At 41.3% G+C, this 22,316-nt stretch overlaps 1 protein-coding gene across 1 annotated transcript in view; it reads right to left on the bottom strand.

The window, feature by feature from the left end:
• LOC114666087 (acylphosphatase-2-like) overlaps positions 1 to 5,217 on the bottom strand; it is a 121,178-nt gene extending 115,961 nt beyond the window's left edge. Inside the window, exons 1-2 of the mRNA XM_028820824.2 lie at positions 5,049 to 5,217; positions 809 to 825 (exon numbers count right to left, since the gene is read on the bottom strand). Of these exons, the coding sequence (XP_028676657.1) occupies positions 809 to 825; positions 5,049 to 5,190 (159 nt within the window). The 5' untranslated portion in view covers positions 5,191 to 5,217. The remainder of the gene's footprint in view (positions 1 to 808; positions 826 to 5,048) is intronic.
• Between the last annotated feature and the right edge of the window lie 17,099 nt (positions 5,218 to 22,316).

Genomic DNA, 22,316 nt, shown 5'->3' with positions numbered 1-22,316 from the left:
AGCAAAGGTGCCGACCTAGATGATGACCAGTAACCTCGAGACAGATCAAGCTCCATTCCTCTTTAAAAAGATCTGTGCTACACCAAGAGCGGTCTGTTAGGACCCTAAAGTAAAGGGGGGGACCTTTGGATCACATCAAAGGAATACGTAAAGGACACCAAGACAACAACCGTGGTGTGAATACGGACTTCAGTCCTTATTTAAATGGGGCTTTCTCACTTGGGACCTCCAATTTTTCTTAGCTTTTTGTGAGCTTTACTTTCATGGGACAACTTATTTTTGAAAGTACCCTTATATATGCATTTAAAATAAATAAATACACTTTGATTTTACTAACTATCTGCCCCCGCCTCGGAGAGTATACCATGCTGTAAGTGGTCATGAGGAGTTTATATTGACAGGAAAAAAAATTTAAAAGCCACTAATGTAAACAATGTTATAAAGTAAAATATTTTGCTGTGGGGAAGCATATTTTAGGCAGATAGCATGTGCCAGATTTGCTAAACTACAGCATGCAAGTTAAATGCACATTTAAAATTGATTATTATTATTACTGTTAACTGTGCCAGACCAGCAAGAAAAACAATTGTCAGTAAAACATAAATCATAGGTCCATGATATATTATAGTTTAATGCAAAAATGTTGTTGACTGCATTAATTGTTTTACATGTGCCTTAAAGAAAGCAACATATACAATAATCCTTCAGTTGTTAAAAAAAAAAAAGTGCAGAGCAATACTCAAAGGAAACATTACTTTAAAACAAAACATTTTTACAAACACTCCATTCCTCAGTTGTATTTTCTTACCATTCTAAAGCAGACACCTGTTCAAAAAAAATACAGAAAAATATATCAGGAACTGGTAATAAATAGGAACATTAAATAACTATTTAGAGCATCAATTTACAGGCAATTCACGTTTACTTGCTCTTCGTGTTTTTATCACTCTAAAATATGACGTATGCACACAATAAAGCAGTGAAGTACACACAAGGAGTTACATCTGTCATAGCTGGTTTTAGATTGAGTTATACTGTATATGCATTAGGTGAACAAAATGAGGTGCGTTGAACAATGAATATACTGTATAAGGCAAGAAAGTAAACTGATTTATGTCCTTTCTTTTAATTAAACTAGGGGGCTCGGCCCCCTGCTCGCGTTAGTCATTTCACGGAACTCCTGTTCGCGCATGGGGCAGCGGATGCACAATTTAAACAGATTGTTATGTTAATGGGAATTGTTACATATGCATAATAGAACTAACTATTTTACATTACGGCTAGTAGTTAACCATAGTAAAAAATAGTAAAACGTAATAGATTGAAAGAAAATTATGTTTTATGTTGCGTTAGAGGTATTCGTTGCGTTATACATTTTCGTTCTGTTTGGCTTTGAAATTAACACGCAAATACTTTTTAAACTTACACTTTTACTGTAAATCTTCAGTAAAAACAATTTTTTTGAATTAACTTTTCTTCAATATCGCATTGAATTTTAGATAGATAGATAGATAGATAGATAGATAGATAGATAGATAGATAGATAGATAGATAGATAGATAGATAGATAGATAGATCTGCAAGGCACTATATGATAGATAGATAGATAGATAGATAGATAGATAGATAGATAGATAGATAGATAGATAGATAGATAGATAGATAGATAGATAGATAGATAGATAGATAGATAGATAGATAGATAGATAGATAGATAGATAGATACTTTATTAATCCCAGGGGGAAATTCACATACTCCAGCAGCAAAAAAATATTAAATTAAAGAGTAATAAAAAATGCAGGTAAAAAAACAGACAATAACGTTCAACGTTTACCCCCTCTGGTGGAATTGAAGAATTTTGATTCCATGTTTGGACTTACATCATGACAATACAACATATAACTGCCGTGAGTGAATATCGTTTCTTTCTCTCTAATAAATCTACAGAATTTTTTGAATGTTTGTCCCTGTGATGTTAATTGTCATAGCAAAACCTATTGTAACAAGAAACTGTAAACGTTTTAATACGAATGGCATATCAAGATCTCCTTCGGTGTCTAATGTTATCACCTGTTGTCACCTGTTAAAATTTTACATGTTATTGCCATGTAACCGATCGACAATTTTCACGTAAATTCGTTTGACTTCATCGTTTCTCGGTGCTAGGATTGCCCGTGTACTCATTTCTTCTGTGGATAACCTTTCAGGATGAAATTCATCAATAAGATTTGGACATAAGTCTTTTTTTATTGGGAACTTAAAGTGAGGAAAACGTACAAATTTATAAGAGCTGACAGCACAGGAACTGTGTCTGACAAAAGCATTCACATGAATGAGAGGTGAGAGGACCGTGTGCGTGGGCCGTTAACCGGAAATGGTGGAGGGGAGGGTGGGACTTGAAAAAAATCTCTTGCCAATAGTCTCGTCTCAAGATTTTCTTTTATAATAGAGAGAAAGGACTCTCTGTGACTTAAGAAAATGTCAGATATATACAGTAAAATTCTGTTTAAAACTAACAGTGAGTACCAATTAGTTCAAGATATCAGATTTGGGCAATAGAAGAATCCTACATATGAGTTTGTAACCTATTATACCTGGTTAGAACTGCTAGGCACAGAAAACGTTACAAAAGTAAAAGTACATAATCCAAATGTTGTACGGCTGCTAAGAGTCACATTAAATTCTGCGCACCATGTTGTTTTTTTCTTTACCATTAGATCTACTCTAACAATCACTGATTCACTTTTGTTCTTATCTTGTTTCTTCATAACAATAACCTGCTTAACAGTTTAAGACTCAAACTTAGAATGTCCAACAGTAATTAGGAGCCTGACTCAAAGGCTCAGTTAAATCTCCTATATTATGAGACATACTGTATTAGTGAAACATTTTACTTTTTTATGAATTCAAGGCAGCAGATTTACTCTTAACTTATGAAATGATGTAAATCTGGCCATATACAAATGGATGGCAAGCACTGAAGTTTGCATTAATAACAGTGATAAAGAAAAATTTAGGTGTTACCCTGTGTGATATACAAGCTGTAGTACTGTACCAATTAATATGACATTACATTTTTGTCTGAAGTTCATTGTCATGCTCATAAACGTTACTTTGTGCATCTTAGCTGGGCAAAAACTGACTGTTATTCGTTCATCTAAGTAATGACGGACAAATAGCTTAATAACTTATCACCAGGACAGTTTCTCAGATAAGAAAGCAGTTATTAACATTATTAATTTGGTCACAACAGAAAATTCTCCAACAGCCTCTGGTCAAAGAACACACAATGAAGTAAGTGAAATAATGAATAAAAAACAGAGCAAGCCTGCGAGGTGGAGTCTGTCAACATGTACTCTATGCAGTATATCAACTTCTTTACAGGAAATAAAAAGCTTTACATAAATCTGTCTATTTAGCCTGGCAGCTGAAGTCTGTGCATTCATTTTTTAAACACCATGGCCAGCGAGCTTTTTGTCCCATTCTGTATTGTATTTTTGTCAAATGTTCTAATACCCACAACTACAAATTCATTGAGCTGCATTCAGTACAATAAACTTGACGTGATTTTTTAATGGCCACAGCACCACTTTATGGACAAAACTGGAAACATCCTGAGACTATTTCTACATTGGAAAAATTGCAAACATTTATAAAAGAGAGCTTGTTGTTAAGTTTGTGATTCCTTCAAACAGGATTAACAATTGTCGCTCTCATTACTCCTGCTGAAGCTCTTTTCACTCCACTGTGCTTATATAGGAATCCATTTGAATAAGACTTAATTTAGACACGTCAACTTTCCTGGATTACTTGTCTTACTTTACTGAGAAAGCAATGAGTGCAAAACACTTCTTAAAATAAGAATCCTCATTTCTAAACCGGACATATTGCAAGCCCATCCATCAATTTATCAAAACCTGCTTATCCAGGGCAGGGTAGTGTGGGAAGCTGGACACCGAACCAGGAATCCTCAGGACATGGCAGGAACAACACCTAGACAGCGTGCCAGTCCATCACAGGGTAGACACACACAAAAGCACATCAGGAGCCAATTAAGCAATGCCTGGTCATCTAACCTGTGTCGGAGGGGGGATTGAGCACCCCTAGGAAAACAAATGCATAAAAAGGGAGAACATGCAAACTCCACGCTTTGAGCAATCGGGATGCGAATCCGACTTCTTATAGCAAAATGGCATCGCTACCACTACACCACCCACAGGAAAAAATACAAAGAAGCAAAATCAACCTCCGTCGTCATGAGAGAAAAAAAAAGTTCACTTCAAGCTTTAACAAAAGAAGTTTTTATGAAGTTGATTTGACTTCTACGGCACAAGTCATTCGCCAGTAATAGGATTTCGGGAGGCGGGATTGGTTGCCCGATTGTTACCATATGAGATTAGACGCTCGCTGACTGACGTGGGACAGATCGTAGGTTGACTTTAGATTCCGCATATAATGAGACCTACCACTGCATTATGACAGAGTAGGTGACGAGATTTACGCTGTACAGTTAAATAAGCAATATAATTCCTAACGAATTGAATAAATAAGTAAAAGCATAACCAGCGAGAAAGGTAAAAGGGCGGAGTCCACGCGCATCCAGCGTCACGTCTTCCTTATATGGTGAGTGTCACACGTCGGCTCCACCCCTGCCGCCCTGCTGCAAAGGGTTGTTATTGACCATACGCCGAATGTCAGTAGGTTCTTTAACGAAAGGCAAAGCACACGTTAACAACAGTAGAGGATGCCGACTCTGCACATGGCTTAAACCAGTGCACAGCATTATCTACCCCGCCCTTTATATTTCGTTAAGAATTCTCATATTATGTTATCATCACGGAGTACTGAGGACTGGTAGTATGCACGTACTGCACAAGAATTCAGTACACTCTGTCTTTAAAAGAACTGGCAGGGTTTTATAGTAGAATCACTTAACTGTTTTAGAACATCTGCAACACCAATAACAATAACGGCGCTCGCTTTGGCACAGAAGATGTTACTATTTTTAATTAGAAATGCAACAATAAGTGAAGCCTTGCCTACGTACCCTGCACTCGACCAAAAATCTCAAAATCAATCGAAACCAGTCTCTTGCCGGAATTTGCTAAGTTAGACATTGCAAATATTAGCAAAACAGTGAAGAGAAAAACACAGTTCCAAGACCAAGTGCCCCACATTCGCTTCGACATGTCCCACCAGACACAGTGATCGGCGACGAAGGGACGCAGAGTGGGACAAAAAGCTCGCTGGCCATGGTGTTTAAAAATGAATGCGCAGACTGGATGTTACTTCGCCTGCCACGCTAAATAGACAGGTTTATGTAAAGCTTTTTAATTTCCTGTAAAGAAGTTGATATACTGCATAGAGTACATTTTGACAGACTCCACCACGCAGGCTTGCGCTGTTGTTTCATTCATTATCTCCAAGTCAATTTGTGTAAGCTTGTGCAGCTGCGATAGGTGGCGCTCTCTGCTGCGGCTTTATTTCCCCAGATGTATTTTCCAAGCCAGGGGTCTCCAACACCGGTCCTGGAGTGCCTCTGTGACTGCAAATTATCATTCCAACTCTTTTCTTAATTTAGAGAGCAGTTTTGCTAATAATTAAGTCTTTTGCCTTAATTTTGATGGACTTAATATTTAAAACTCGGGCCCCTTAATTATTTATTTTTCCCTTAATTAGCTGCCAAATAAATGCATGGCCTGCAACCTATGTCCATCATACAATATCTGAAAATAAAAAAGGTGAAGGTCTCGGTAATGTTGGTCTGTCAGGTCCACAAAACATTTTGACAGTGTTCTTAGAAAAAAGAAAACCAACAGTTTTGGAAAACTCTGCTGTGGCAGAATGAGAGCACCCACAAGTCATGGATAACAGGTTTAATTAACAGCAGCCCCTTTCCCTTATAAAGAGGATAGAACAAAAGTAAAAATGCTCAAAAATAATGTTTTTTCGTCTTAAAACCACAGCCACTCTGAACATTAGCAGAAAATGTACATAGACCCATAGACATGAAAGGCACTATATAATAGATAGATAGAACTTTATTTGTGCCAGGGGGAAATTTGGGTTTATATGTGGTTTGTAGCCATTCAACTGGATCTAAATGACCTAGCGTACAATTCTGCAGAAACCTGTGCAAAAACCTACTTTAGATTATGAGGATGATCTAATTAAGATCACTAGTTTAGTTTAAATCGATTTTGTCCATGTCAGGTGTGAACACTGAGCGGCTTTTATTTTCTGTTTTAACCCTGACAACAGCATACAAATTCATTCAGTCTTTCTTAAATTGATGTCTTTGCCCTCAATGCACAGAAGAATTTACAACTAAAATAAACAGTGATTTTTTTGGATTAATGATATTTGATATTCTAAATTCAATGGTGATTTCATAGTTTTTGAATAAGATGTAGTAACTTGATTTTCTTAAATGTCTGGTTCACTAATATTCTGCACATTTTATTGTGTCCACAAGGTGGCATGGTGCAACACCTAAAAATTTCAAGATGATTTCAACTATCGTTGGTGTTTTATGGAAATGGGTATAAAGTGTACATCAGGTAAGTTAATATATGTTTTTTATTAAAAATTAAATTGTGCATTTTATTTCATTCTTGATTATTACGGCACCAGAGAGAGGCCACATGCTTGTCAGACAAACGAGTACGAATTTCACTATACTCTATACACACGCTGCGGTGGGTTGGCACCCTGCCCAGGATTGGTTCCCTGCCTTGTGCCCTGTGTTGGCTGGGATTGGCTCCAGCAGACCCCCGTGACCCTGTGTTCGGATTCAGCGGGTTGAAAAATGGATGGATGGATCTATACACACGGCTGCACTCGGGTCCCAATGCGGGTGGTTCGTTGTGTGGTGGGTGAGACAAGGTGCTGTAATCAGCGTTTGCTCCCAATCCAACCTATGCACATGCTAATATCATTTAATATTATGCACCTTAAACATAAATAGATAGGATTTAATTTTAAATGAATTTGGAAGGTGTTCGTTTTCACTAACAGGTCTCTTGGTAAGGAGTATCATTGCTAATCTTGGTTTACTTTGCAGTATTAAACTAATATGTCATATTCACAAAAAATAAGTAAATAAATAACTAAAAATGGCAGGCAGTGCTCAACTTGGAAATAAAAAATGTTAAAAGCTAAGATGTTTACCCTGACGTTTAGGTCACAGAAACATTGGGAGGCATGCAAATGGTGTTATATCAATACTTCCACACACCCATTATCGTAGAGTCGCAGGAAGCTGGAGCCAATCCCAGCAGGATCATGTGCAAGGCAGAAAACAGTTCTGGGTTGGCTACAACTTTACTGCAAAGAATTGTAGTGAGCATTATACTTGAAATGATTATGTTGAAATACTGTGCATACCCTGTGTAATATAGATAAATTCACTCGGAAAACTGAACAAAGAGTTGGGGAATTGCCTCATATAATGTCCATCAGAAGATCTGAATGAGAAACCAAAGCATTTGACAAAATACATAGTTGACATGAGGATTTATATACAAAATGGCGACAGGAAATGACACAGGTTTATGTCATTATGGCGGAACTGTAAGTGGGGTCATCAGTGGGGAGCTGAAAATGACGTCACCCTTGGGAGTCAGAAGTGGGATTGTTGTGGAGTGGCCATTTTGTGAAACCGGAAGTATTGGAGGTAAGTGTGCGAGGTTGTTATTTTTCTTCTTTTGCTGTGTTGAAAGAGAGTGAGAGGCTTTAGTACCCAAAATCAACCCTTCATCTCGTGGTAGATCACTCACCTTAGGGCTTGTTGGATGCCTCCTAAGCGCACGTGTGTAACACCTGTTCTTTCCATATTTACACACAGATTCCCTCTGAATTTATGCATAGCTGTACAAGTACAGGGGGTCCTCAGGTTACGACACAGTTCCTACAACAGTGATGTAACCCGAATGTTGGTGCAAGTCGAAACACAGCGTAGCCCAAGTCACTTACCTATCCTAACACATTTGCAAAATCATAATCTAGAACATCACCCTGCCCAGGATTGGTTCCTGCCTTGTGCCCTGTGTTGGCTGGGATTGGCTCCAGCAGACCCCCGTGACCCTGTGTTCGGATTCAGCGGGTTGGAAAATGGATGGATGGATAATCTAGAACATAAAAACACAACTAATCTCTTTACAATGTATAATTTCACTTCCATCGTGATGGCTTTCCTCTTCTTCAAGGCACTGCCATCTAAAGACTCTGACCTTCATTTAGAAGCCATGATAAGGGTCAAAAAGTCTGCAAAGGAAGCGACACAAATGGAACACTTGTGCCACGCACAACCAAACTAGTTCGCCAACTCCCTCAATCATACACTGCGTTACTGTGTATTCTTCCGCTGCACGCAACCAAACTAGTTTGCCCACGTAGTCTGTAAGCCGAAACTCTCACGTCTCAAGTTTTTATGGGAGTGAGCGTTGTAAACTCGAAACATCATATGTCGAGACGTCATAACCTGAGGACCCCCTGTACTAAGAAAAGTATGTGGTATAACAGTAGAGGCCCCTATCGACCTCTTGAACCCTCAGGTACCACGCCAAACACCAGGTAAAAGTGCAATACTTATTTATTTTATAATAATAAAGTGCACTAAGCACCCTCCACTCCACACTACTCATACAACTCTCAATACTCCAATGAATCAATAATAATACACAATCCTCCTCTCCCAGACACTTAGCCACCCTTCCTCCCAGCTCAGCTCAGCGTCTGGGCTTTCCCAAAGTCCTTTTATATCCCCTGACCCGGAAGAGGTTCCAACATTGCAGTCCACGATTCGTTATCCCTTCCGGGTCAGGTTAAAAGTCCTTTTCTTCATCCCGGAAGCACGTCGTTCCTGTCATGTGATCAGGATGCACTTCCAGGTTATAGGGCACGTAGCACTCCGCAAGCCTCCCTACAGCGGATCCTGGTGGTCCCCATGGTATCCAGCAGGGCTGTTTATAAAAACTACAAGGTCCATAAGGCCCTGCTGGAATTCGGGGAACTTCCATGCTGCTGGGAGGGCTCCATCAGGCAGCCTGGAGGTGTGGACCGGAATATTTGGCCGGCCATGCCTCACAGTTCCCTCCCCTTAGCGAAAACCACTGGGGCGGAGCATCCAGCTCCGCGAGGGACGTCTTCCTCCAGGAGGACCCGTCAGTCGGGCCTTGGCTGCGCTGTCTAGCCTCCCCAGAGAACCTAGGGGGAACAGTGTACCGGATGTCCCTCCGATCCCCTGTCCTCCGAGGACAACTTCGCCATACATGGCCCGGCTGACAACAGTCATAGCAAAGCCGTCGCCCTCCCGGTTGTCTTCCTCCGCGAGACTGGAAACACCTCGGGAATTCTGTTAATCCTGTCTCCGCCCTTTTCTCTGCCGAGGGAGGTTTTATGGCCTCCTCGGTACTCTCAGCACTTTTTCCTACCTTGTCAGGAGACCTGCGTTTAATTTTTGGGATCTCCTGCTTATTCTGGGGCTTGTGCACAGTTTGGGTCTCTCTATTAGAAGAAGAGAGCCCTTTTGCTGTCTGCACGCCCGTTGATCTTAGTCTACTCGGCTTACTTATATAACAGGTCGGGGTCTTCAGGTCCGAATTGCTCTGAGAAGCCGCACCATCCAGCCGCTCTGGTTCGATCGGTCCTTCCCCCGACCACTCGGTCAACGTTCCACACTCTCTTGTTGGGCACACAGTGATTTGGCACCTGCTACTTATTAACTGTGGGCCCGGATCACACTGCGTCCCTGTATGCTGTACGGTACCGGTTACACTCACCTGTACCACCGCATTGATCATAACGGGAGCCTCTCGACCCAATCGCCGTAGGTATTCCACCAGTCTTTTCAGCGGCGCCTCGGTCGTTGCTCCCAACTCCTCCACTTGTTTCTTCAGCTCCGCCAAGCCCTGGAAGAAACTGTTTACGGGCTTGAGTAACTTCTCGAGATCCCGCAGTCCCACAAAGTCATTTAAATCGACCAGAGGCAGGCTACAATCATTACTCGTCTTACCTTCCGGCCGGGAGCCAATGAGCACTCCCGCTCCTGTTACGTGCTCGGCTGGGTTTCATGGAGGCTCTTGGGAATTGGAGTCTCGCATTTTAGAGGGCCGGGGCGCCGCTACCGGCCGGGAGCCAAGGAGCACGTCCGCTGTCGGCACATGCTCTGACGGGCTTCGTGGAGGCTCTTGGGAATTGGAGTTGTCAGAGGGTCGGGTGGCCGCTACTGGCCGACTGTGATCTGCCTTTTCTAATTTAACGGCGGACCATTCAGTCACCTCCCGCTCCCCTTTGTCTTTAATTAATTCTGGCGCTGCTTCGCTCGCCTCCCCCTTCCCCTTCAGGGAATTCAGATCCATTGGGGAATAAACGCCTGCACCGATGGGCCGATGGTGACCATCTCCGTCCCAACATCCTTCGAACGAGGTCACGTGTCCCATTTCGGCGAATAGGCCAGTCTCTTCCTGTTCAGGTGACACCGTGTTTTGGTTACAGTTTATTCAGCCTGCCCCAGGATCGTCCACGTGACTGTCGTCGACGAATAGGCATCTCCCCTGCAGACTCCTAGATAGGCTCGACTCCTCGCTATTGCTGCCATCTTGGCCGGGTATGAGGTAGGCATCCGACTCACCGTCGGAGTTCCGCAGACAGGCCTCTGTAAAATAAGAAAAGAAAGGTCTCGGCGCTTCGGGCATTTTCCTGGCACATACCTCCGAACCTAGACAGCATGTTCCCAGGTCATTCAGGTAGTCCTGCTTGTCCGATATCCGACAGCTTTCCTGCTGCCGCACCGCTCGGGCTTTCTCAGCAGCTATCAGGGCTCTGTCTTCCTCACTGCCCGTCAGGTATGTCCACACTGTCGCCGCCTCATTTAGGGTCTGATTCTTTTGGGTAATCCCATTCTTTTTGCCCGATTTCTTTCCCATTCGCAAACCAATATAAAACAAGGCTCATCACCGCCGCGCTGCCTGTAGAGTGTGGTGTTTCTACTTCCGTGCTTGTGACCGGTACCGTTTTAGGGTTTTCTGCCCACAAAATTTTTATAACACATGTCCTCTTCCTAATTGACGGCCAAAGAATCCTGCCGACTACGCCAGTGTATCAGTAGAGGCCCCTATCGACCTCTTGAACCCTCAGGTACCATGCCAAACACCAGGTAAAAGTGCAATACTTATTTATTTTATAATAATAAAGTGCACTAAGCACCCTCCACTCCACACTACTCATACAACTCTCAATACTCCAATGAATCAATAATAATCCACAATCCTCCTCTCCCAGACACTTAGCCACCCTTCCACCCAGCTCAGCTCAGCATCTGGGCTTTCCCAAAGTCCTTTTATATCCCCTGACCCGGAAGCGGTTCCAACCCTGCAGTCCATGATTCGTTATCCCTTCTGGGTCAGGTTAAAAGTCCTTTTCTTCATCCTGGAAGCACGTCGTTCCTTCCGGTCATGTGATCAGGACGCACTTCTGGGTTATAGGGCACGTAGCACTCCGCAAGCCTCCCTACAGCGGCTCCTGGTGGTCCCCATGGTATCCAGCAGGGTTGTTTATAAAAACTACAAGGTCCATAAGGCCCTGCTGGAATTCGGGGAACTTCCATGCTGCTGGGAGGGCTCCATCTGGCGGCCTGGAGGTGTGGGCCGGAATATTTGGCCAGTCATCCCTCACAGTGGCTTATTGGAGGCTCAATACAAGAATAGGTTTTGGACTGCATTACCAGACCCTTTTTAATTGTAACCCTTTGGATAAAAATGACATAAAAAGACAGAGCTTAAGGTTCGGTAGGAAATTCTTTAATGAGGGGTGATCAAAAGATTTTAAGCGTGGCATATTAAATTATTAAGAGACACACCAGTAAAACTAAACACATTTTATTTTTCAGCATAGCTCCCTTATGAGCACTAATGCACTTATTAAAACATTCACAAAACTTTTCTACGTGTATTAATTTAAAGGTTTTGTCTCGAGTGTCCACTCGTTTATAGCTGACCTGATGTCTCAATCACTGGTACAGTGTGTTCCACAGAGATTGCCCTTCAGATCGAGGAGCAGGTGGTAGTCACACATGGCCAGGCCTGGAGAAACAGGGTTGAGTGTAGCATCTCTTCCAGCCCAGTTTCACAAAGCAGACGTTGCAACCTGTGCAGTGCAAGGTTATTATAGTTTTGCCTTTTTATATTAGTTTTTATTTCTATATTTTTTCTGACCTTACTTGGAAATTCAGTTTAGTTTTAGTTTTCCTTCATCGTGTATTTTTAGTTTTAGTTTAGTTTTTATTTTACAAAGACATTTCTATTTTATTTTTATATATATTAATTTCAGTTTTAGTAATTATAGTATGGTTAAAGAGCTACTATAGAATTAACTATACACTTAACAGGTTTGAATATAATATGAATTTAATGTTAGTGGAAGCTTGCTACAATACACAACACACTTTACTATTTGGTTTTGTTTTTGTCTGAGAAAAGCAAACATAATCAAAACCAGATACTGAAAATGAACAATTTTACACAATTTTATAATTTTTAAAATATTTTCTACGTCATTTGTGCGGAACAAATCTGTGCTGACTGTTGGCACTTTATTTCTTTTCCTTTTATTGCCCAGAATGGGCCAGTTTGTAATGAACTTTAGGTGAATTTTAAGGTGTGAGGGTTTTTTAGTCTAAATAACGACAACGACAATGTGCTTATAACGAATGCCTTCAATATTTCATTCAAAAATCTCAAACACTGGGCTTTGTTATTTTCTACCAGTCATATTGATCTCTGATTCCATCTCAGGCACAAACAATTTGCAGGCCCGGAAAGATATAAAAAAATAAGAAAAGAGATTCTACTGTGTCCTGACAGGTGTGACCATGAAAATCACGGGGGTTAAGAAAGAACAGGGGTCTTAGGCTTGAATGAGTGTGCAGACCCCGCCTAGCTGTATTGAGGGAAACAAAGAAAAACAAGCATGTAGTGTGAAGGTTAGGGACAGTGAGACTTGAATAGCCCACCATAAGAACAGTAAACCCATAATGAGCAGAGCAAGAGCAGGTAATAAGAGTCTGGACAGGCACAAAACGACAGAGACAGCATCTGAGATTAAGAACAATACAGTGCATCCGGAAAGTATTCACAGCGCATCACTTTTTCCACATTTTGTTATGTTACAGCCTTATTCCAAAATGGATTAAATTCATTTTTTTCCTCAGAATTCTACACACAATACCCCATAATGACAATGTGAAAAAAGTTTACTTGAGGTTTTTGCAAATTTATTAAAAATAAAAAAATTGAGAAAGCACATGTACATAAGTATTCACAGCCTTTGCCGTGAAGCTCGAAATTGAGCTCAGGTGCATCCTGTTTCCCCTGATCATCCCTGAGATGTTTCTGCAGCTTACTTGGAGTCCACCTGCGGTAAATTCAGTTGACTGGACATGATTTGGAAAGGCACACACCTGTCTATATAAGGTCCCACAGTTGACAGTTCATGTCAGAGCACAAACCAAGCATGAAGTCAAAGGAATTGTCTGTAGACCTCCGAGACAGGATTGTCTCGAGGCACAAATCTGGGGAAGGTTACAGAAAAATTTCTGCTGCTTTGAAGGTTCCAATGAGCACAGTGGCCTCCATCATCCGTAAGTGGAAGAAGTTCAAAACCACCAGGACTCTTCCTAGAGCTGGCCGGCCATCTAAACTGAGCAATCGGGGGAGAAGGGCCTTAGTCAGGGAGGTGACCAAGAACCCGATGGTCACTCTGTCAGAGCTCCAGAGGTCCTCTGTGGAGAGACGAGAACCTTCCAGAAGGACAAGCATCATGCTGTGGGGATGTTTTTCAGCATCAGGAACTGGGAGACTAGTCAGGATAAAGGGAAAGATGACTGCAGCAATGTACAGAGACATCCTGGATGAAAACCTGCTCCAGAGCGCTCTTGACCTCAGACTGGGGCGACGGTTCATCTTTCAGCAGGACAACGACCCTAAGCACACAGCCAAGATATCAAAGGAGTGGCTTCAGGACAACTCTGTGAATGTCCTTGAGTGGCCCAGCCAGAGCCCAGACTTGAATCCGATTGAACATCTCTGGAGAGATCTTAAAATGGCTGTGCACCGACGCTTCCCATCCAACCTGATGGAGCTTGAGAGGTGCTGCAAAGAGGAATGGGCGAAACTGGCCAAGGATAGGTGTGCCAAGCTTGTGGCATCATATTCAACAAGACTTGAGGCTGTAATTGCTGCCAAAGGTGCATCGACAAAGTATTGAGCAAAGGCTGTGAATACTTATGTACATGGGATTTCTCAGTTTTTTTATTTTAATAAATTTTCAAAACCTCAAGTAAACTTTTTTCACATTGTCATTATGGGGGTTGTGTGTAGAATTCTGAGGAAAAAAATGAATTTAATCCATTTTGGAATAAGGCTGTAACATAACAAAATGTGGAAAAAGTGATGTGCTGTGAATACTTTCTGGATGCACTGTATATATATATTATCTAATCCTGTTTATCCAGAGCAGGACCACAGGAAACCCGGAGCCTATCCCAGCAGGTTTGGATGGAAGGCAGGAAAAATCCCTGGTATGCAATATGTATGATATGGCTGATATTGAGAACAAAAAGAATATGATATTTCAACTATCTGATTTGAGACAGAGAGAAACATTGAAAAAACAGATATTTTAAAGCATAATTCTGCTACTGGATTATTTTCATAGTATCAGGTATTTTGAGCTGTGAATATGAACTAAAAAAGATAAATTAATAAATATAGCATAAATACAAAAACAAATTAGTATGTTTAGCTTTTCACCACTTGGCAGACTCTCTTCCCCCACCTACCTGTAGTTCAGTAGAGACATTGCCAACTCAGGAATTTTACAAGGTTTGTATCGCTTCGTTGTTAAATGATGTCTTAAAAGGAAAAGTGATTGGTCAGCCGATCTTCTATGATGAACTAGTCAGTCTCTTGATCAGTGCCGTTTTATTTTCAAAAATTGAGAGTGGTGTCCCCTAGACTTTCTCATGTACTCAAATATGGGGATGGATATTTGAGGAGTAAACCGCAAGACAATGATTATATTATGTACATTAAAGAACCATCAGCATCAAATTAATAATATATTGAACATTTATTATAAAAGTAAAGTTGAATAAATCGGACTCTGCATCTGCATGAATAAAAACAAATCGACTGTGTGTTCGGATAAAGTATCACTTCCGGTTAATGGATTTGGCCATAAAATGTTAATACAGATCTACAGTTTTGGTGTAACAACCACATGCCAAATTTCATCCATCTATCTAGTTACGTTTTTGAGATATCCTGTTTATACACACACACAGACATCATTCCAAAAAACGGTATTTTCGGACTCGGTGTGTTCTAAAATATCCAGATTCATCAAAATGTCGAGGTTGAATTTTTTTCATGATTACTATACTTTCTCTATACTTTGTATACTTCGAGTGAAGTGGCAGGTGAATTAATGCCAACAAAAAACAGGCACCTGAGAACTCACTCGTGATTTTTCTGTCCATACGGTAAAGTTTTTGTTGAGCAGCACATTCTGATTTCAGGCGTTTGAATTACATCTTGATATACAACAAGTGCAAAGAAAGGCAGCACTTTCTATTTCACAGGCTTTCCGCGCCCGTATTCAGCTCGCTCTCTCACTGCAAATGCTGTGTGAACACCTGGCCTCCTTCACCAGCTGCCGATCACTGGATGAATACGTGCAGGCAGCTCGTGGTGGATGGCTTTCAGTTATAGAGTTAAATGTTATAAGGGTTAAAAACTAACAGAAAGAAAATTAATTCAAAAACGAAAACTAAAATTATAATTAGTAAATTATTTTATTTCAGTTAGTCTTTCCTGCTACTTTAATAGTTTTGTTTAGTTTTACTTTTTCATTTCAGTTTTGTTAATTATTTTATTTCAGTTTACGAAAATGTTTTTCTAATAATAGTTTCAGTTTTGATTTTAATTTTCGTTAACTATAATAACCTTGGTGCAGTGCATGAGGTGGACTTTTGTTGTGAGGTAGAAGGGTGAAGATTGAACTTTTCCTTGCCAATTTTCTCCCAATTGGCTGCCAAAATAAATGAGAATAAAATTGACCAGTTATGTGGACCTTTAAAAATAACCAAACAGTACAAACATCATCATAATAACTTGTACATACAATCTTGCCAGCACTGGCTTAGGTGTGTTTCTTTGTTGTTGGAGAATTGCCATGCATTGCTTCAATTTTTCTTTGGACGCTGATGTATCCAAGTTTTATTCCCAGTTCCTTACTCTACAGATTCATTAGCTTCTTAAGATGCAGTGGTGATGATTAATGTCAGAAGTCAGCATTCTGAACACCAAACATGCACTAAATGTACTCACATTTAATTAAGAATTAAATTCAGGTTATCCATAGCTAATCCCAATGTTGTCTGCTATCTAATGCACCATCACTCTTAGATTTTCCATTAGAATTTGCTCAGCATTTCTTTTGATCAATAATGTCAAAGGGTGGCTAGAACTTATGTTCTCATTGTAAGAGCCCCTTGCCAATATGGATTGTTGAAGCACCTCATGATTGTGCCATATAAAGGTGACCACTCATGCCTATAAGCCGAGAATGAATCTCTAGGGTTTACTCTTTTTAGCTTTAGAAATACAATGAATTTTCATTTTATGACATCCATGTTGATTTGCTTATGAAGCAAGCAACATACAATTAAACCTCAAACATGTAAAACTTATGATTCACATTATGTTGGTACATTGAAGTTAAGCTTTGATCACACTGGTCAACAAGCATTTTGCTACTGGGAGTCTTTCACCTTTACTTTAACAAATTTCACTTGCTGACTCCAAATCTGAAGACCATTTTCATCCAGCACGTCCCGTTTTTTAGTTATGATGTTCCAGGTCTTGGACAACTAGGTTGACTAGACAGTAAAAGTGATGTGTTTCAGCATTTAATAAATAAGTTTGGTCTCAAGAAAAGTGAAGATAAAATTAAAGAAGGTGTTTTTGTTGGCCCTGAAATATGTGAACCGATTCTTGACAATGAGTCCAAAAGGAAACTGAAGCCAACTGAATAAGCAACCTCATTCGTGCAGGTTGTCCAAAATTTTCTTGACAGTCACAGAGTAGAGAATTATACTGAGCTTGTGGAGAATATGCCGAAAGTATATTAGCTTACGGGAGCCAGAATGTCACTGAAGATGCATTATTTACATTCTCATCTCAACTTTTTTCCACCAAATCTAAGCGATGTCAGAGATGAGCACGGGGAAAGATTTCATCAATATATAAAGATGATTGAAAACTGATATTGGGGAAAATTTACTCCGAGCATGATTGGTGACTGCTGTTGGTTCTTGCAAGGAGACAGTGCAGTACAGGTGCAGGAGCGTTTGCCTCAAAAATTTTTGAACCTCACTTTTATATTGAGGTAAATTGACATAAATATACTTTAACGTGTCTCTGGTATCGTCTTCTGGTTTGTTTTCAGAATAAACACATCAAAACAATTTTGGTGGGACATAGATCAAATTCCAGGTAATGTGTTGAAATATTATGTTGATATTCAAAAGTGTCAAAACAGCAATGATGTGTATCTCAAAAATCTGATGTGCTAGCTTAATTCTGATTTCATGTATGAAATCAATGTAAAAAACTTAAGAGCTGGTCTGAAGTTCCCAGTAGCAAACAAAAAATATTTTTTTGTAGACCAGTGTCATTTATAAAAACAGCTAACACATTTTGATATGGTACTGTAAAACAAAAATCAGGAAAAGCTAATGGTAGAATGTCTTGGTTACAAAGCAATGCAAAGAAAAGAAGGGACATTTACAGATTTTATTCCTCACTGGTATCTATAAATAAAAGTAGTTTAACATCTTGGTGTTGTCTTGTTGGAATTCTTCAAGCCATGCAGCCATCTGAAACTCTATTCTGGACTAAGCCACTTGGACACAACTGAAAAGCCTAGACAAGAACCACAACATGGAACGTATGCAACTCTTACTCCGAGTATATGCTGCTGTCCCCTCCTTTGATAGCTCTTGGTTTCAAAAAGTTAAATCAAGTTAGGTGCAATTTTGTATCTCTACTCACTGCCTTTACCTACTTTTTGTATGTAAGGAAGAATTATGCAATTAGCAAAAGTTGTAAGATGTTACCAACTACTTTTCAGGGAGTATACAATCCTATGACATATAAATATAATACCATTACTGTTTATGGGAAAGAGTAGTGGAAGCTAGGTTAAGAAGTGAGGTGATGATTAGTGAGCAGCAGTATGGTTTCATGCCAAGAAAGAGCACCACAGATGCAATGTTTGCTCTGAGGATGTTGATGGAGAAGTTTAGAGAAGGCCAGAAGGAGTTGCATTGCGTCTTTGTGGACCTGGAGAAAGCATATGATAGGGTGCCTCGAGAGAAGCTATGGTATTGTATGAGGAAGTCAGGAGTGGCAGAGAAGTATGTAAGAGTTGTACAGGATATGTACGCGGGAAGTGTGACAGTGGTGAGGTCTGCGGTAGGAGTGACGGATGCATTCAACGTGGAGGTGGGATTACATCAGGGATCGGCTCTGAGCCCTTTCTTATTTGCAATGGTGATCGACAGGTTGACAGACGAGATTAGACAGGAGTCCCCGTGGACTATGATGTTTGCTGATGACATTGTGATCTGTAGCGATAGTAGGGAGCAGGTTGAGGAGACCCTGGAGAGGTGGAGATATGCTCTAGAGAGGAGAGGAATGAAGGTCAGTAGGAACAAGACAGAATACATGTGTGTAAATGAGAAGGAGGTCAGTGGAATGGAGAGGATGCAGGGAGTAGAGTTGGCAAAGATGGATGAGTTTAAGTACTTGGGATCAACAGTACAGAGTAATGGGGATTGTGGAAGAGGGGTGAAAGAGAGTGCAGGCAGGGTGGAATGGGTGGAGAAGAGTGTCAGGAGTAATTTGTGACAGACGGGTATCAGCAAGAGTGAAAGGGAAGGTCTACAGGACGGTAGTGAGACCAGCTATGTTATATGGGTTGGAAACAGTGGCACGGACCAGAAAGCAGGAGACAGAGCTGGAGGTGGCAGAGTTAAAGATGCTAAGATTTGCATTGGGTGTGATGAGGATGGATAGGATTAGAAATGAGGACATTAGAGGGTCAGCTCAAGTTGGACAGTTGGGAGACAAAGTCAGAGAGGCGAGATTGCATTGGTTGGGACGTGCGCAGAGGAGAGATGCTGGGTATATTGGGAGAAGGATGCTCAGGATAGAGCTGCCAGGGAAGAGGAAAAGAGGAAGGCCTAAGAAGAGGTTTATGGATGTGCTGAGAGAGGACATGCAGGTGATGGGTGTAACAGAGCAAGATGCAGAGGACAGAAAGATATGGAAGAAGATGATCTGCTGTGGCAACCCCTAATGGGAGCAGCCGAAAGAAGAAGAAGACCGTTTATTTTTTAGGCACATTGTCCAGAGTTTGACTTTTAAGATCGCAATACATTAAAATTGGAGTAGTAGCAAATTAATGCCTTTGCTCGGGGTCATGCAGTCATTTGGAGGCAGGAACTGAACCAATAACCTTGTGGGTTTGTGATGATGCAGGTTCTTGCTCCATGCTCCCATCTCTACTTTGTGAACCTCTTCAACTTGACACCGTCGGTAATGTAACCAGAAGAGCTGGAAAATGAGGACACCAAACGAAGCAAGGGGAAGATGTGAAGTGCAGAAGTGCTTTTATTAAAAACAAAACCAATCAAAACCAAATCAGCATCCAAAACAGTGCAGTGAATCAAAATGTCCATAAATAAATAATCCATAAAACCAGGGTAAAATGTGAAGGGTAAAATAATCCAATAAATATTCCATTTAAAAACGAGGTTAAAAATCAGTAATGGCTGGAAGCAGTCCTTTTATTAAAAAAAAAAACAAAAAACCCGTGCCTTCTTTAACTGGCGGCTCCCCTGCTTCTCCCATCTGGGCCCTGCAACAGGGGAGTTGCCCTACCTGCAGCTGAACTCCTCCTGCTGGTCTGGTAGCTTTCCGACCCCTGGCTTCGTCTCAGTTTCCCCCACGACCAGGATGCTCACGCTGAGGTTTCGAAGAACCTCCCAAGCAGTCTTCAATTAGGGTCACTCCTGCTCCTCTGAAAAAACTCAGCAGGAGTGACCCAATCCATCTGCCCCCGAGTGCCAGGCCAAACACCCTGCTAGGGCTTACTTCCCAGCAGCCTATCGTTATTACAGTGAGCCTGCTCTCATTCACTCGCTCCTGCACTTCTCCAACCTTCTTCTCCCTTAACCTCCATTCTTTTCTTTCTATCTCCCTTCCGCACTCGCACTCTTACTATTTATAATAGGGATGTGGCACACGTGCAGCGATTAGCAGTTCCCGACATCAATTATGGACATGGACAATCCCACACCTGTGCACTTCAGTGCGGAAACGCCCAAGCCTGTATCATGACCGGGAACTGCTCCGGCCACACTACCACGTCCCTTCTTTAAGCTGCGAATACGACGATTATTGATTTAAAAACTGCCCTTTCCTACTGAGCCACAGACCCGCTATATCACAGGGTTAAATTACATCTACAACCCACCTTAACAGAGAAACAAACACAGAAATTAGTTTTGTATCTGCTTCATCTCATTGCATTTCATTTACTTTATTTTATTTTATTTACTTTTTTTAGCTTCTGAAAATCCTCCATTATAGCCCATAATTCAAGATGGTCAAGGCAGCATTGGTTAAGTTTACTCCCAATCCCCAGGGGTAATTTGGTCAACCATCAGAATCACTTCCTGGCTCAGGGACATCCTCCTACAGCTCACTAGCTTAGAATGCCTTCCAGTGGTCCATGTTGCCTGTGCACATTGGTCTGACAAGTGGTCACATCTCCACAGCAGATTCAGGGCTGCCTGCACCATTAAATGAGCATTTTCCTCCCCATCATAGCTAAAAAAACATATACTATTGGACTGTTTGAGCTATAACTGATCTCTTCAAGTTCAAGTTTATTGTCATGTACACATATAATGCATTGTGCACATGGTATAATGAAACTTGTAATTGTGCATTTCCTCAGACCAGATGAAAATAACTCAGTATCAACAAGGACACAGGCACAGACACAAAAGAGCATATACTGCATGCAACATACTGTATATGTTGTAATGGAGGGTATGCATGGGCTGGAGTCCCAGCCTGGTTGGAACAGGGACCCTTATCTGGCCGGGAGGCCAACTCAATGGAAGGCCAGGGGATACAATGTTCTGTGGTTAATTTCTCCTCCAATAATATTGATGGCAGCATCCCTGGGCTTTGGTACCCCATTTGGATACTCACAGAGAATGCTGGGAAATGGAGTCCCAGTGTGCAGCCCTGTTGGATTGCATGGGTGCCTCCAGGAGGTGCTGCAGAGATCCACAATGCTTACTTCATAGGACTTCCACCCAACCCAGAAGTGCTTCCAATGTCCTAGCACTTAAATAGTCCTGGATCTGATATCAAAGAAATTGCTCTGCCTCACTCAGGTAAGTTGGAGATGGGAGGAAGAACGACAAAGCTCTACTGGGTGGTGAAGAAAGGAAGAAAAGAGAAGAGAAATGAAGTGTATTGGTTCATGCGGTTGTGAAAAAAGAAGTCTGTGCAAGGTGTTATTATCATAATAAACCTTGCCTTTAAGCCCAAGATGTGTGTCCGTGCGATTGTGTCTGAGGTTTGGGGTACCATAGTGGTCACAATGTAATTAGACTATGGTCCATATTTATTCATAAACAGAAAAGGCTAATTCTTAAATCTTCAGAATTTTCAGACATTGATAAAATTGAATTCTTTTAACTGAACAGTGAATCTCCTATTTGAGGACAGTGGAGGAAGTTAAGGAGAAGGGTAATCAACACTAAAGCCTACAAGAAATCAATTACACCAACAAACTACAGAATCAATAAATAATGTTAAGCAAAGATGCAGATATCTAAAATGCCCAGGAGAAATACTTTGACAACATGTTAACAAAACAAGATCCATCCATCCATTTTCCAACCCGCTGAATCCGAACACAGGGTCACGGGGATCTGCTGGAGCCAATCCCAGCCAACACGGGGCACAAGGCAGGAACCAATCCCAGGCAGGGCGCCAACCCACCGCAGGACACACAAACACACACACACACACACACCAAGCACACACTAGGGCCAATTTAGAATCGCTAATCCTCCTAACCTGCACATCTTTGGACTGTGGGAGGAAACCGGAGCGCCCGGAGGAAACCCAGGCAGACACGGGGAGAACATGCAAACTCCATGCAGGGA

This window comes from Erpetoichthys calabaricus, chromosome 15 (assembly GCF_900747795.2).
Source record: "Erpetoichthys calabaricus chromosome 15, fErpCal1.3, whole genome shotgun sequence".
NCBI classification, from domain to species: Eukaryota; Metazoa; Chordata; class Cladistia; order Polypteriformes; family Polypteridae; genus Erpetoichthys; species Erpetoichthys calabaricus.
Note: the sequence above shows the minus strand (reverse complement) of the source record. Positions and strands in the feature narration are given on the sequence as shown.